General features: G+C 36.4%; 2 protein-coding genes across 2 annotated transcripts; both read left to right on the top strand.

Annotated features, from left to right (window-relative positions):
- The first annotated feature begins 8064 nt into the window (after window positions 1–8064).
- LOC133284315 (uncharacterized) lies at window positions 8065–10396 on the top strand. The gene is made up of 4 exons (XM_061481345.1): window positions 8065–8937; window positions 9071–9274; window positions 9870–9984; window positions 10174–10396. The coding sequence occupies exons 1-4, from the start codon at window positions 8065–8067 to the stop codon at window positions 10254–10256; spliced, it is 1275 nt and encodes a 424-aa protein (XP_061337329.1). The 3' UTR covers window positions 10257–10396.
- Window positions 10397–13062: 2666 nt separating this feature from the next.
- Window positions 13063–14103, top strand: LOC133284401 (uncharacterized; the record flags this gene model as incomplete). Its single annotated transcript, XM_061481436.1, has 1 exon — window positions 13063–14103. A coding segment is annotated over exon 1 (1041 nt), but the record flags the coding sequence as incomplete, so codon positions are not given.
- Window positions 14104–14186: the final 83 nt, after the last annotated feature.

Raw genomic sequence — 14186 nt, 5'->3', positions numbered from 1 at the left:
AATTTGATGAATTCATTAAATCCCTAGATGCTTATGTCTTTGGTCCATTGGACCCATACTTCTAATTTACTAAATCATAAACAAATTCATCTGAAATGTCACGTTTATTAATTATCATAATTTCTTTAATCATGATACAATATTTAGGGTTGTTATATCCTCCCCCACTAATAAAATTTTCGTCCCGAAAATTACTATAACTCGGGGTACTTCTGTCTAATCTTATCTTCTCGCTCCCAAGTTGCTTCTCTTTCAGAATCTGATAAGGACCGATATAACGCGGACTTAACTTTCTTACACCGAGTGCTCTTCCAATACTTGTAATACAGAGAGCTTAACAAAAAACATGTTCCCCTACTTCAAAGTCTAGGGGTCGGTGCTTCAAATCATAATAACTCTTTTGTCTGTCCTGAGCCTTCTGCATCCTGTCACGAATCATCTTTATCTGCTTAGTTGTTTCGTTCACCATATCTGGCCCAAACATTTCTTTATCGCCCACTTCTTCCCAGCATACAGGTGTTCGACACCTTCTTCCATACAGAGCTTCATACGGGGCCATTCCTATACTTGCATGATGACTGTTGTTGTATGAAAATTCTGCCAAAGGCAGATACTGATACCCAACAACCTTCTCTTCTAAAGCGCAAGCTCTTAACATGTCTTCCAGTGTTTGTATCGTTCTTTCAGTCTGTCCGTCTGTTCTGCGGGGTGAGTACGCGTACTCAATCGTAATTGAGTTCCGAACGCCTGCTGTAATGAATACCAGAATCGGGATGTAAACTTAGGATCCCGATCACTGATTATACTTTATGGTACACCGTGCAGTCTTACAATCTCCTTCACATAAATTTGAGCCAGCTTCTCTCTGTCGTGTACGTTCCTTTCACCGGTATAAAGTGTGCTGACTTGGTCGATCTGAAGACCACTACCCAGATGGCATCGTAGCCTGCTTGAGTTCTGGGTAGACTGGTTACAAAGTCCATAGAAATAATTTGCCATTTCCATTCGGGAATATGCAAGGGTTGTAGGGTGCCCGCTGGTCGTTGATGCTCTATCTTTACTTTCTGGCACACCATACATTTGCTTACTAATCTTCCAACATCTCTCTTCATTCCTTTCCACCAGAAATTATTCTTCATGTCTGCGTACATTTTGGTGGCTCCTGGGTGAATCGAGTACTGACTCTTGTGGGCTATTTCCATCACTTCATCTCTCAAGAGTCGTGTATGGACGACAATTTTCCCTTGAAAGGTAATTATACCTTGTTGATTTAAACTAACTCCAGGTTGATTTCTTAACCGTTTCAAACAATCTACGGCTTGTTGGGCTTCCTTGATCCTCTACTAAGAGTTCATCTTGGATTTGTACTGCGTAATATTCCTGTCCGCATTCAACGTTTACCACTGCGAGATTTAAATCTCGGAAATGTTCGAATCAATTGTTGTTCGGCTATCATCATACTTGCAATTCCTCTGACTTTTCTGCTCAAGGCATCAGCAACTACATTCGCCTTGCCGGGATGATACTTTAGTTCAAAGTCATAATCTTTCAGGAGTTCCATCCATCGGCGCTGTCTCATGTTTAGCACACATCCCAAACCCATCTTTGAGGCATCACAATAAACTTCAAATGGTTCTTCAGGGTTTGGTAATGTCAGCACTGGGGCTGTCGTCAGCATCTTCTTTAACTCCTGAAAGCAAACTTCGCATTCATCAGTCCACACAAAAGGGACTTCCTTCCTTGTCAATCGGGTGAGTGGTAACACCCGCTTCGAGAATCCTTCAATAAATCTTCTATAATACCCTGCCAATCCAAGAAAGCTTCTTATCTCTGTGACCGTCTTGGGTCGCTCCCAGTCAACTACTGCTTTGATTTTACTGGGGTCCACCGCTACTCCTTTATCTGATATCACATGCCCAAGGAATTGAATCTCGGGCAGCCAAAATTCACATTTGGATGGTTTGGCGTATAGCTGTTTCTCCCGTAATATTTGCAGTACGATTCTCAGATGCTCCTCATGCTCCTCCTTGCTCTTTGAGTATATCAATATGTCATCGATAAACACGACAACAAATTGATCCAGATAAGGTTTGAATATTTGATTCATATACCCCATGAACACTGCTGGGGCATTTGTCAGTCCGAAAGGAATGACCAGGTACTCGTAGTGCCCATATCTTGATCTGAATGCTGTCTTCGGAACGTCTTCCGGCTTGATCCGGATCTGATGATATCCTGATCGGAGATCGATCTTTGAAAATACTCTTGCACCTCTCAGCTGATCAATTAAGTCCTCAATACGAGGCAGTGGGTACTTGTTCTTCACAGTAACCTTGTTGAGCTGTCGGTAATCCGTGCATAGTCTCATTGACCTGTCCTTCTTCTTCACAAATAATATTGGCGCTCCCCATGGAGACACACTGGGTCTGATAAAATTTTTCTTTATTAAGTCTTCCAATTGCTTCTTTAATTCCACAAGTTCAAGTGGTGACATACGGTAGGGCGCAATTGAAATTGGCCCAGTTCCCGGTACTAGCTCAATTGAAAATTGTACCTCTCGTTCTGGAGGGAAATTGGTGATATCATCGGGAAAAACATCCTCAAACTCCTTAACCACTAGAATGTTGGACAGTGGTATCTCTTCTTCTCCTACAAGAGTTCCCATCATCATCATGGAGCATTCTCCTGTTTCAGGCAGTCAATCACCACTCGCTGCTTGGCGAGCCAGTCCATCCCTAGAATCACATTGATCTTCTCTAGTGGGAGTACTATGAAGTCCTGTTTGTACTTCTTTCCTTCATAGATAAATGCGACGTCTCTACATAGTAGGTACTTGCAATCAGTAAATAAATCGTACGCTTTCGCCACATAATCGGCGAAAAAGAATTCGTAGCACCAGAATCAAATCATCTAAATTTTCATGGCAAATATAGATCGTACCTTTGACCAGTTCAGCTGCCTGGTCTGCCGTGTGTTGATCGAGGGTGTAAACTCTGCCCATCCTTGGTGCTTCTTCTGTTGCTTGTTGGTTTCCCCATAGTGGACAGTTCTTGACATAGTGTCCTTCTTTTCCACACTTGTAGCTTTCCTGGAGGAGGTCGCCCGGCTCCTGTTCCCGAGCCGCTTGCTCCGTTATTGTTTGCATTAGCATTTGGGTTCCTTCTGATCTCATTCATTATATTCTGAAACATATCTCCCATGTTGGTTTGTAATTGGGTGATGGTGTCCCGCAACGTGTTAATTTGTCCTTGTATATCTTGCGTATATCACATAGAGGTTAGTGTTCGGCTCTGATACCATAAATGGAAACACATATCATGCATTCATAAATTTAAACTTTACGAATGCAAATATCAGAGCTGGAAACACATAACCATACTTATTCCAGTGCGTTCGTCAATCAAAATAAATAATACATTAAATGTAAAAAGATTAACTAATCATAATAAAAAACATTTCATAGCCTCAGTCATAAGCCAAGTCATAATGTGGATCCTTTTGTGTACTTCTCTTCCCATTGGAAAAGCTTCTATTAGCATAGCCTCAGTCCATGGGGGTGAGATTTTGGGGAAAATCTCAGTAAGGTTCACAGCTGGAGCATTCTCCAACTATGACGCTTACTCCTGCAACAGTTTATAATAACAATACAAAATGGAACATTTATCATCATCATATAAAAATATCATGCCATCATCATCATCATCATATTCCTGCCGGCTTTTACGGACTTACGGAGATACCCAGAGTCCTCGTCAGGTTGCAACTGGAGTATCAGTGCACAGGCCAACATTTAATAGCATGGTTTTAAGTTTCAAAAATATCATAATCACATAATGTAAAGAACTATAAACATATTGCAGTCAGACCATAACTTATCATAGTTTCATAATGGTGGCATACATAGAGAGATTACTTCAACAACTGTAAACACTTACAGTGCTTGTCGTTCTTTACTTGTATACTTTCAACTTTTGATCTCTTTACTTGCCTGTTTGCTCCCTTGACTCCCTACCATCATCATATCATCTTTTAGTAACTTATATAACATTCAACATTTGTGTTTTATCCATGTATAGGTCTCGGCTTTGCAGGTTTAATTACCTAGAGGAGTTGTTTTACTTACTTACCCACTTGTGTAGGTTTTAGGACATTATTAGGTCATCATAACACTTAATAGAATTATTAAAGATTTCATTCTAGGCATGTATAGGTTCGGCCACCATAGATAAACATCTAGGAATATAATTTTTAAAACATGCTTTCAATTATATTATTAACTTAACATGGTTAGATCCTTTCAACATTAATCAAATAAAACCTCTTTTAGCTACATACCATTCGGCCTTATTGCCCTAAAATACCTAAGGGATTACTTCTAAAACATGCTTCTAACATTATTGATAATTTATCATATTTAAATCCTAGAGCATCATTCAAAACATCATCTTATATATTCGGCCAACTAAGGTTATGATCATGCAAAATTGATTTAGAACCTAGGCTACTAAACATGCTAATCTAACATCATCATTTCATCATCTTTCATATCATTTAAGCATCTCTTCATGCTTATAATTATCATACATGGTTCGGCCTTCCAGGGATCATATACTTAGGATATCACTTTCATGCTTTTACATGTCATTCCTAACCAAGAAGGTTCATAGGCTTACCTTTGATGATGATCAACGACTTAAGGAAACACTTCTTGACCTTTGACTACTTTGAATCTTATTGAATGAACTTCCTTCCTCCTTGAACATACAAGGCCACAAGCTTAAAGAGAGGAGAAGAGGGATTTTCTTGCTTAGAGATGAAGGGTTCTTTGGTGGAATTATTAGGAAGAAGGACTAAGATCCAGGCTTGTATTTGATCTTGGAACAATTAGGTATTTCTCACTAACACACTCACCATTTCGAAGCATTCATGGACTTCACAAAATGAACTAAACTCTTTGTTCTTTCCTTTTGTAGTGCCGCGGTTATAGAGGGAAAAAGGAGAGACTAAAGCTTGTTCAAATAGGCAACCTAGAAGCCTTGCCATTACTTGATTGCTGGTAGGTTTCGATCACATTAAATGAGAGTAAGGTGGTGATTTGTTGTCATAGGTTAGATTGCTTAATTTAGGGACAAGAACATGATGTCAATTTCCTTGATTAAGGAAATTTAGTGATTGCTTGATTTAAGGAATTGATGATGTGTGACTAATCGTCATTAAAAGTTGCTCCCTTGATTTAAGGGATTGATGAGGTGTGACTAATCGTCATAAAGGTTGCTTCCTTGATTTAAGAAACAGAATTATTTGATTGATTGACATATTGTCATCAATTTGCTTGATTTAGGGAAAGTGATTGACTACTAATCATCATAATCCTAACTTCCTTTGTTGGGTTATACTTTGATCCATGAATTCATTGGATCCCTAATGCTTATGTCTTTGGTCCATTGGACCCATACTTCTAATTTACTTAATCATAAACTATTTCATCTGAAATGTCTCGTTTATTAATTATCATAATTCTTCATTAATCATGATACAATATTTAGGGTTGTTATATCATTCTCTCGATGCGATTAATTCATATGTCAGTAAAGATAGTCAAATTACTGAATGATCTTTCCAACGCTTTTTCCCTTAATATCACACTGCCATTAAGGGAAAAAGAAACTGGCATGCGAACAAGATGAATACGGAAGAGTTGCACAGTAAGCAATTTGACTTTTAAAAAAAGACCAAAACGACACTGTTTAATTGCACAGCAGGCACTTTTATCTAAAGTTACAGCAGACACTTTAATCCCATAAATATATTATCCTATATTATTTTACCTTTTTTTGTCCTATGTATTGGGTGATAGGTTTTAAGAGTTAGCTTTTTAACCAACTGTGACCCTACCCACAATGAAGGAAACTAGCCAGACATGGTCATAGCTGAATTACAATGATTCATAAAAGAAGAATAAGAATTCAAAAGGAAGAGAAAATAATCTCCAAGATCAATCTCCGCAAAAAGCTCCAGAAGTTCTTTTCAAGCTCTCCCTCTCTATCATTTCTGTCTTCTGATCCCCCTTTTTAATTTTGCACGCACGCGTTCAAAACACGGTGTCTTCCTGCTGGAAAATCGGCGCAGATGGCGCCTTTTTGTACTGAATTTGAATTAATCCACGCTATCAGCGCCGGTCATACTTCTTCCGCGCTGATGGCGCGGATTTTTCACTGAAAATGCATTTATTCCGCGCTGATAGCGCCGCCCATCTGATCCAAATTTTCCTTCTGCGAAAATTCTCATTTTTCATGCTAAATTCCTATCCAAATATAAACTTGAGTGAGAAATAACATTGAAAATGAAAAACTAACAATTAATCCATAAAATGTATTGATAAGTATGCTCTTTTTTTTTTTTTTTGATAACAGATAAGTATGCTCTTTTGACCTTAAAGCTTAGTATTTTAACTTGGAAAATCAAATATATTACAACCACATCACCAACCAAACAGTAAAACAGCTAATGAATCTAGATAAATAAAAGAAAATAATCTTTTCTAATACAATTGACTTTATAGGTGAATTAGCTTTGCACATAAGAATCTTATCAGAAATTGAGTTATCAACACATTTTTGCTCATGTCATCATTAATTTATTTTCAAATGATAAAGCAAGAGGAGTTCCATTAACTAACATGCATAAGTAAACTTATATGCAGTTGCGGAGCCAGCTCAATAATCTAGGTGGTGCCAGAAAATTTGACATATTAAATTATTAAAATATTTATTAGGAAAAAAAATTTAATATGAATTGTAGCATAATGATCTAAATTATGTACTAAATAATATCACATAACATTGAAAATTCAAATGAACATTTATCATTGATTATATATCAAATAAAAAATATAAAAATACACTAATCTTTTCAGTAAGCATTTCAAACATAAGAATTTCACTTTTCTCCTACAACATAATAAGTAATGAACCAAACATTGTCCTAAAAATATGAAAACAATCAAATATAATAATTTTATATATATAATAAGCATTGTCCTTCGTCTTCTCTTTCATTTTCTCTATTCCTTAAATTTTCAATATCTCTCGTTAGAGAACATCTCCCTTATTTGCAACAACCATAAGCACGAAGGAAAGTTCTCACATTTGGGAATTAGGTTTTTGACTATTTTTTGTGTTTTCAATAACCCAAAACACAATAGTTTAATAAACCTTCATATTCCATAACTATAGACCTGTTATTCATTTGGTTTCTGCAAAAGCCGACGGTGAGAGTGCCGCGTAGCAGCTATATGAGAGAGAGAGAGAGAGAGAGGGTGAAGGTGAAGGTGAAGAAGCAGAGGCACCAATATCAGAGAGAGCCCAAAACACAATCAACAAAATCAAGTTGAGAACAAACTCAAAGACGGTGGTGCGGCCATGTTGTCGGCTGGTTCTGAGAGAAAACCCATGGGCTTTGACCTAAAATCTCAAAACAAAATAACCATGGGCTTAAAACCCAATTGATTGTCTTGTTATATTTTATTTTTTCAATATTGGGCCCATCATATCCAATGCATGATTAGCTTATCATATCCTATTTTTATCTCTTGTTTGGTGAGTCAATAGGATATGATTAGCTTATATGATTAGCCTATTGTCTCATTTTATCCTATCCAATGCATGATTTCTTATCTTATGGGCGGAGCTGGTTAGGATTCAATAGGATAGGATATCAATATTGGATACCCAATAAATTCCCACGTTACACAATATATTTGTATTTATTGCATTATATTTTATTTTTTCTTTCTCTTTTCTCCTTCAACATAATCTTATCAGATTACTAATCAGGTGCTCATCAAACACAGGAGGCTTATCAGCCCCATATCATATCCTACCCTTATCAGCCTCATATCATATCCTACCCACCAAACGAGCCCAAAAAGTTTTCTATATATATAAGGCAACCCTTGCATGTCAATGTAAACATTCAGCAAGAATCCAAAACCTTCCAAACCACACCAAGAAAAAGAAAAAGAATCCAAAATCTTCCGAATCCAAAACCTTTCTTCTGATAGTGATGGAGTCAGAGGTCCCAAGACTCGTTTTCTATGTCCTCGCTGAAACCGTTTCCGCTATATACAAAACTCATCAACACTGGCCTCAGATTCTTGAATGGCTTGTGTCGTCTATCGCTTCAAACGACGACGACAAGTTTCGTGAAGTCGCGCTGTTGGTTTTGTGTTCGTTGCCAAACGATTGTTGTTTTCTTGTTTGCGATGCTCTCCGCGACCGCCGCCGCCTTCTTCATTCGTCGTTCTTGATTTCTCTGGCGTCGTCGAACCCTAACGTTCAGGTTGCGTCGTTTGGTGCGGTTGTGAGTTTGGTTCAGTTGTTCTCTGATCCTTCACTGTTCCATGAGCTCTTACGCGCGATGATGGCTGGCGTGTTCACACTATTGCACGGTTTCGAAGGTACCTATTTTCGAATCGCGTTCGTTGAGTTGATAAATCTGGTGTCTCAAGAGCCTCTTCTGTTGAAGCCTTACGTGAGTGACATGGTTCTCGACGCGCTTCAGATCGCGGAGAGTGAGGGTTTGACCAATGAAACGCATCGTTTGGCGTTTGAGTTGGTTATGGCCATGACTGAGGTAAAAGAGTACGGTGAACACGTGTGGCTGAACCTTCCTTCTCAAACTGTGGTTAGGTTGTTCCTCGTTTCTATGAAAATGCTTCTGTGTATTGAAGAGGATGGTGGTGTTGGTGACCATGACCATGACCATGACTTTGGAATAAAGTGTTTGAAACAACTTTGTGTTACACTTGGAGGGAGTAAAGTATTGGCAATTGCTTCAGAACTGTTGCCTCTTTACTTGGATTCCAAGGAATGGAAGAAGCGCCATGCTGGAATTACACTGCTTACTGTGATCTCAAAAGAGTTCTCTGATGAAATGGTGACCTCATCATCTTAACAACTCTCTTTGCTTTGCTTTCATATATATTAATAACTTTTTTACTTAATTGCTGGTGAGGTTTACTACTTTCTCACACTGTCTAACCTTTGTTTATTAATTACATTTTTGGCAGGTATTGATGGAAAATTTTCTTGGGGAAGTGCTGACCAAAGTTTTGAATTCATTCCAAGACTCTCATGCTCAAGTTAGGTTGGCAGCTTTTAATTTTATGGAGACGCCTACAAACTTTGTCCATGTGGCGCAAACCCTTTATCATCCTAGGCTTCTGAATGCTTTTTCTATTGCACTTGACAATGATCAGGACTATAAAGTGAAGGTATTGTAGATATATAGATGTGAAATTGAATTTGAATTTACTTGCATCATGTTAAAGCTGATTATTATGATCTACAAACTTCCATAACCCATAGATAGTTGCTTCATTTCCCTGAAACATAAATACAGGAGAAACAACTCTGAAGTACATATAAACTCACTTTGCTAGTAGTCTAGGGGATTAATTCAGTTTTAGATTATTCACTTCATCCATTGCTTCATTTGAATGAATTTTGCTGCTAGTTTTTTGGTATGCCACTCATGACTATATAAACAAAGGTATAATCCCTGGTGTATAGTTAAAAGGTACCTCCTCTTATTATGATCAAGATACATACCTCCTCTCAATCTCATGTTGAAATTTTTTAGCAATTTATCTTTTGATAGTTTTTCTTTGAAATGAACACTTGGGGTGGGATCGTTGGCAATGCTTGGAAGCATGAACAGTGTCTAGATATTTTACTCATCCTTCCATTCTTTATATTTTCACTATCACCGAGCAAGTCATTATTGTTATTATCATCAGCATGTGTGTCTTCTTTATCTTATTTTTCAAACATGTATTATAAGTTAATAATCTTGTGTTTCTTTTATAGGAAAAAGCTGCCTCAGCAATGCTATTCTTTCTAAGGAACACTCTTCCAGAGAGCTTAACTATGTTCAAGGACGTGGACACCGAAATGGGCAAATTGTTGTCATTGCTTCAGGTAAAAATTACAATCTTTTTTTATGCAGGAATTCAGTGTCTGTGGAAAAGTTCCCGGATAATATTTATTACTACCAATAAAGTAGGAATTATCTTTCTTACATTTTCCTTTAGAAATTTTCATCAAGGCTCATAATATTCTAGTTTCCACCATTGTGATATGCTTATTTGATGTTTTTCAGCCATCTGCTTGCAAAGAAGTGTTAAGCAAAGAAGAATTGCTTTGTCAACTTTCAACTTAGTTGCACAGCGGTGTCATGAAGTAGCTCACAAGTAGTCTTGGCGAGAGGATTTTGTTATTAGTAAATCACAATTATTTAGTTGTATTCACATGCCCTAGTTTGCATCATGGTACCATTTTCTTCTTTTTTGTCACCTTTTCCTACACCTCTTAACGTGCACATCTAGACAGACCAGAGGGAAATCATCTGTGTTTGCCCTCAGCAGTTTTTTAATTAAATATCTTTAACATCTCAAAAAAAAAAAAAAAAATTGAGGACAATGAAAAGCACTGTGCTGGAATCTCCATTAACTCTGGTCCACGACACGATCAACTGATTGAGCTTTTTTTTTCTTTTTTTCGCCTCATGAGGTATATCAGAAACTGAGTCCTAGTCCCACTTACCGAAACTGCGACTTATATCACACGTTTTAATTGCTATTGGAAAAGCAGCACCCCTCATTATGTAATATATACACAATTATACATTATATTGCTGCCACGTCCCACGAGATAATAACTATTTAAATGTCATGGTCTAAGTATCTACATAGCAGGGATTTATATGGCAATGCCTAATTAATGTCTCTTCAAAGTGATCCAAAGATATATAACTACCCTTGTACTGAATTATGGAACGCTTTAAACGCAACAACCAATTCCAACCTATAGGAATACCCAAGTAGGTATTTCCTTTTTCCAAACGTGGAAAAAATTTAAAGGTGGCCAGAAAAAAAATTTCAAAAATGAAAATAAAAATTTTTATATTTGAAAAAAAGGAGTACCCACCACCGTATCACTATGTATAGTTTTGTTCCCTTGTTATAAGGTTGCTCCCGGTCTGTGTCAGTCATGGCTGACATGCACAAGATCAAATAGCTGTCTCTCCGTCAATTGTGTGGGTCACCTTTTTTTCTCATCTGCTATACCTAATTTCCAATATTTCTTATTAGGATAAGTAGATGAAATGAAATCTAAAGGGTCCTTGCTTGCCATAAATTTATTATGGGGTCAAAGTTTAGCAAGGAAATTATCTCTTACAATATTAAAAACATTAATCTCATAAATAAAATGATATATGATGAATGTTTAGACTAGATTACTTAACTAATATTGATGATGCATAACATATATTTAATTGATGGGTTTTATAATTCTCATTTAACATGATAATTTGAATTTTCCTACACACCCTTCGATTTCTGTGTCAACGTGGGTCCTACACATAATTTTTTCTTACATACGGGTCCCACATGTTTTTTGTCTCTACAACATGAGAATTCAATTCTCATGTTGAATGAGAAATATAAAACCCTTAATTGATATAATTAATAATTGTCTTTTCATTCTCTATTGTGAAAATTATTGAAAATGTTAGGATTCTAATTTCTGTAATTATGTCACGTCAAACGGCCTGGAATAAAAGTTAAAGAAAATAAGGTTATTTTGTAATATCAATTATCTATTGGATCAAAATCATTTTAGACAGTTACATTTCCAATCTTGCATCGTCGATCATATTTATATCTAACGATTCTGATTTATTATATATGTAAGTCATATATACAAAGCAAATCAATGGCTAAATTAAAATTAGGTATAATTTTTTTTATTCTAGTATAAGAATACCTGCCTTAAGCTATTTAATAAGAGTAATTTTGTTAATACGAATATATGATAGTCCATGACTATTTCATCAAACCCTTTTATTTTTATTGAATAGAGTGATATTCCAAACCAAATGTAACCATACTCCATGCACCTGAGGCAAAGAATTGACTCCAACACTTGTTTCTACTTTCTGGGATTCTAGCATGATCCATTATCAAATGGGCTAAAGGAACAACCTACAAAGGATATGACGTGGCAAGATTACTTGCTCTCTCTTTTTTTGGTAATAAATAAAAATTCTTTAGTTATAATAAATGTTAAATAAAATATTTTTATTATGTGGAATGCTTTTATCTTTCATTTTATTTTATTAATTTTTTCAAATTAATCAAAAAAGAGATCGATCTTAACACTTGTTTTTTTTTTTAATAAAAAGTTGCATGTTTCTGATTTTTGTTTTTTTTAACATTATCCTCCGGTAATCTTATAGGTTCCCAACTAATTTGGAGTTCAAGACGGATTTAGAATTAGGATTTTAATCCCCTTTCAAAAATAATATTAAAAAAAATCTAACACATATTTGTATCCTCACTTGTTCAACTTTCACACGTCAATTATTGCATGCTTTTGATTTTGTTTGAACGAGCCCACTTTTGTCTAAATATTAGTAATAAAAACTAGTTTTTGGGACTTCTACCTACAGATCAGGATAATTGATTCTTGCCTCATCTATGACCAACAGTTTTATCAACGTAGGGGTATTAATTTGTCTCCAGCAACCTTATTTGAATCAATACAATACACTTATTTATTTAAATACGGGTATTAATTTGTCTCCAGGCTCCAGCAACCTTATTTGAATCAATACAATACACTTATTTATTTTCTCTCCATGTGCCGGGCGCAACGTCGTTTAACTTCTTGTTCTTTTTGTTAATATATACAGTAGCTTGTAATTAATTCAGTTAGTTAGAAGTCTGTTAGTTAGATGTTAGTTATTTCTGTTATTTACAGTTAAAGAGTCTTTGCTTCCGTGCTTTAGTTTGATTGCTGTTGTATATATATCAGCAATGTAACCTTGAGAATTCATTCAATACATTCAATCTTTTTCATCTTTTATCTAGTTTTCAATATGGTATCAGAGCTCATCTAGAGCTCTGGTATTCACCCTCTCTTGTTCCCAATTCTTCTCAAAAGATTTTCCTTCTTCTTCCTTTCGAAATTTTCTGTTTTCTTTTCATCAATCAAGAAAATGGAAGATGCAGCATCAGCACCAACTCAAAGAGCAGTACCAAACCAGAATACAACACCAGCACCAGAATCCAATCCCTATTACCTACATCCCAATGAAAGCTCATCGCTGGTCTTAGTATCTCCTTCAATGAATGGAAAGAACTTCCACACATGGCAAAGATCAATGCGTATGGCACTCCTATCCAAGAACAAGCTTGGTTTTGTTAATGGAACAATCAAGAAACCATATGATGACAGTCCTCTATTTGGTTCATGGGAAAGGTGTAACACTATGATAATTTCTTGGCTCAATCGATCCATCTCAGAATCCATTGCACAATCAGTGCTTTGGATGGAGAAAGCAGATGATATATGGAACAACTTGAAAGACAGGTTTGCTCAAACTGATATGTTTAGAATTTCTGATCTTCAAGATGAAATTTTCAAATTGCAGCAAGGAGACAAATGTGTTTCAGATTACTTCACCCAATTAAAGATTTTATGGGATGAATTAGAAAGCTTACAGCCAATTTTACCATCTTGCGCATGTGGAGCAGCAACACAAGTAAAGGATACTCGTGAAAGGGACTATGTAATAAGATTCTTGAAAGGGTTAAATGACCAATTTGAACATGTGAGAGCTCAAGTAATGCTATTAGACCCTCTTCCATGTGTTAACAAAGTATTCTCATTGATTCTTCAGCAAGAAAGGCGCCTGAAAATAGGAGTCCAAGATTCACAATCTTTCATCAATATTGCTGAACAACAAAATTCCAGAGGACAACTAGACAGAGGACAGACTCGATATCATCCAAATTTCAATCAGAACTTCAACCAAGGTTTCAATCAAGGAAGAGGCCAAGGTTTTAATCAAGGAAGAGGCCAAGGTTTCAATCAAGGAAGAGGTCGTGGAAATAAGTTTTGCACATATTGCAAGAGAACAAACCATACCATCGAGACATGCTATCTCAAGCATGGATTTCCACCAGGATACCAAACCAGAAGACCATATGCTGCTGCTGCTGCTACAAACTTTGTTTCACTAGAATTTGATGATAGTGTACACAATACTGATCCAGAACCTGAACCAGAATCTCTGAATCTTGCCTTTTCAAAAGAACAACATCAAGAAATTCTGGAACT

The sequence above is a fragment of the Gastrolobium bilobum genome, unplaced genomic scaffold (assembly GCF_033153095.1).
Source record: "Gastrolobium bilobum isolate Gb01-03AN ecotype WA unplaced genomic scaffold, APGP_CSIRO_Gbil_v1 utg616756, whole genome shotgun sequence".
Classification (NCBI taxonomy): domain Eukaryota; kingdom Viridiplantae; phylum Streptophyta; class Magnoliopsida; order Fabales; family Fabaceae; genus Gastrolobium; species Gastrolobium bilobum.
This window is presented reverse-complemented; position numbering and strand designations above follow the sequence as displayed.

What these genes read in the sequence shown, in the direction of transcription:
- LOC133284315 (XM_061481345.1), top strand. Translation starts at nt 8,065, where the DNA reads ATGGAGTCAGAGGTCCCAAGACTCGTTTTCTATGTCCTCGCTGAAACC. An exon ending in AAGAGTTCTCTGATGAAATG is followed by an intron (nt 8,938 to 9,070) that starts GTGACCTCATCA and finishes CATTTTTGGCAG; the next exon opens with GTATTGATGGAAAATTTTCT. An exon ending in ATCAGGACTATAAAGTGAAG is followed by an intron (nt 9,275 to 9,869) that starts GTATTGTAGATA and finishes TTTCTTTTATAG; the next exon opens with GAAAAAGCTGCCTCAGCAAT.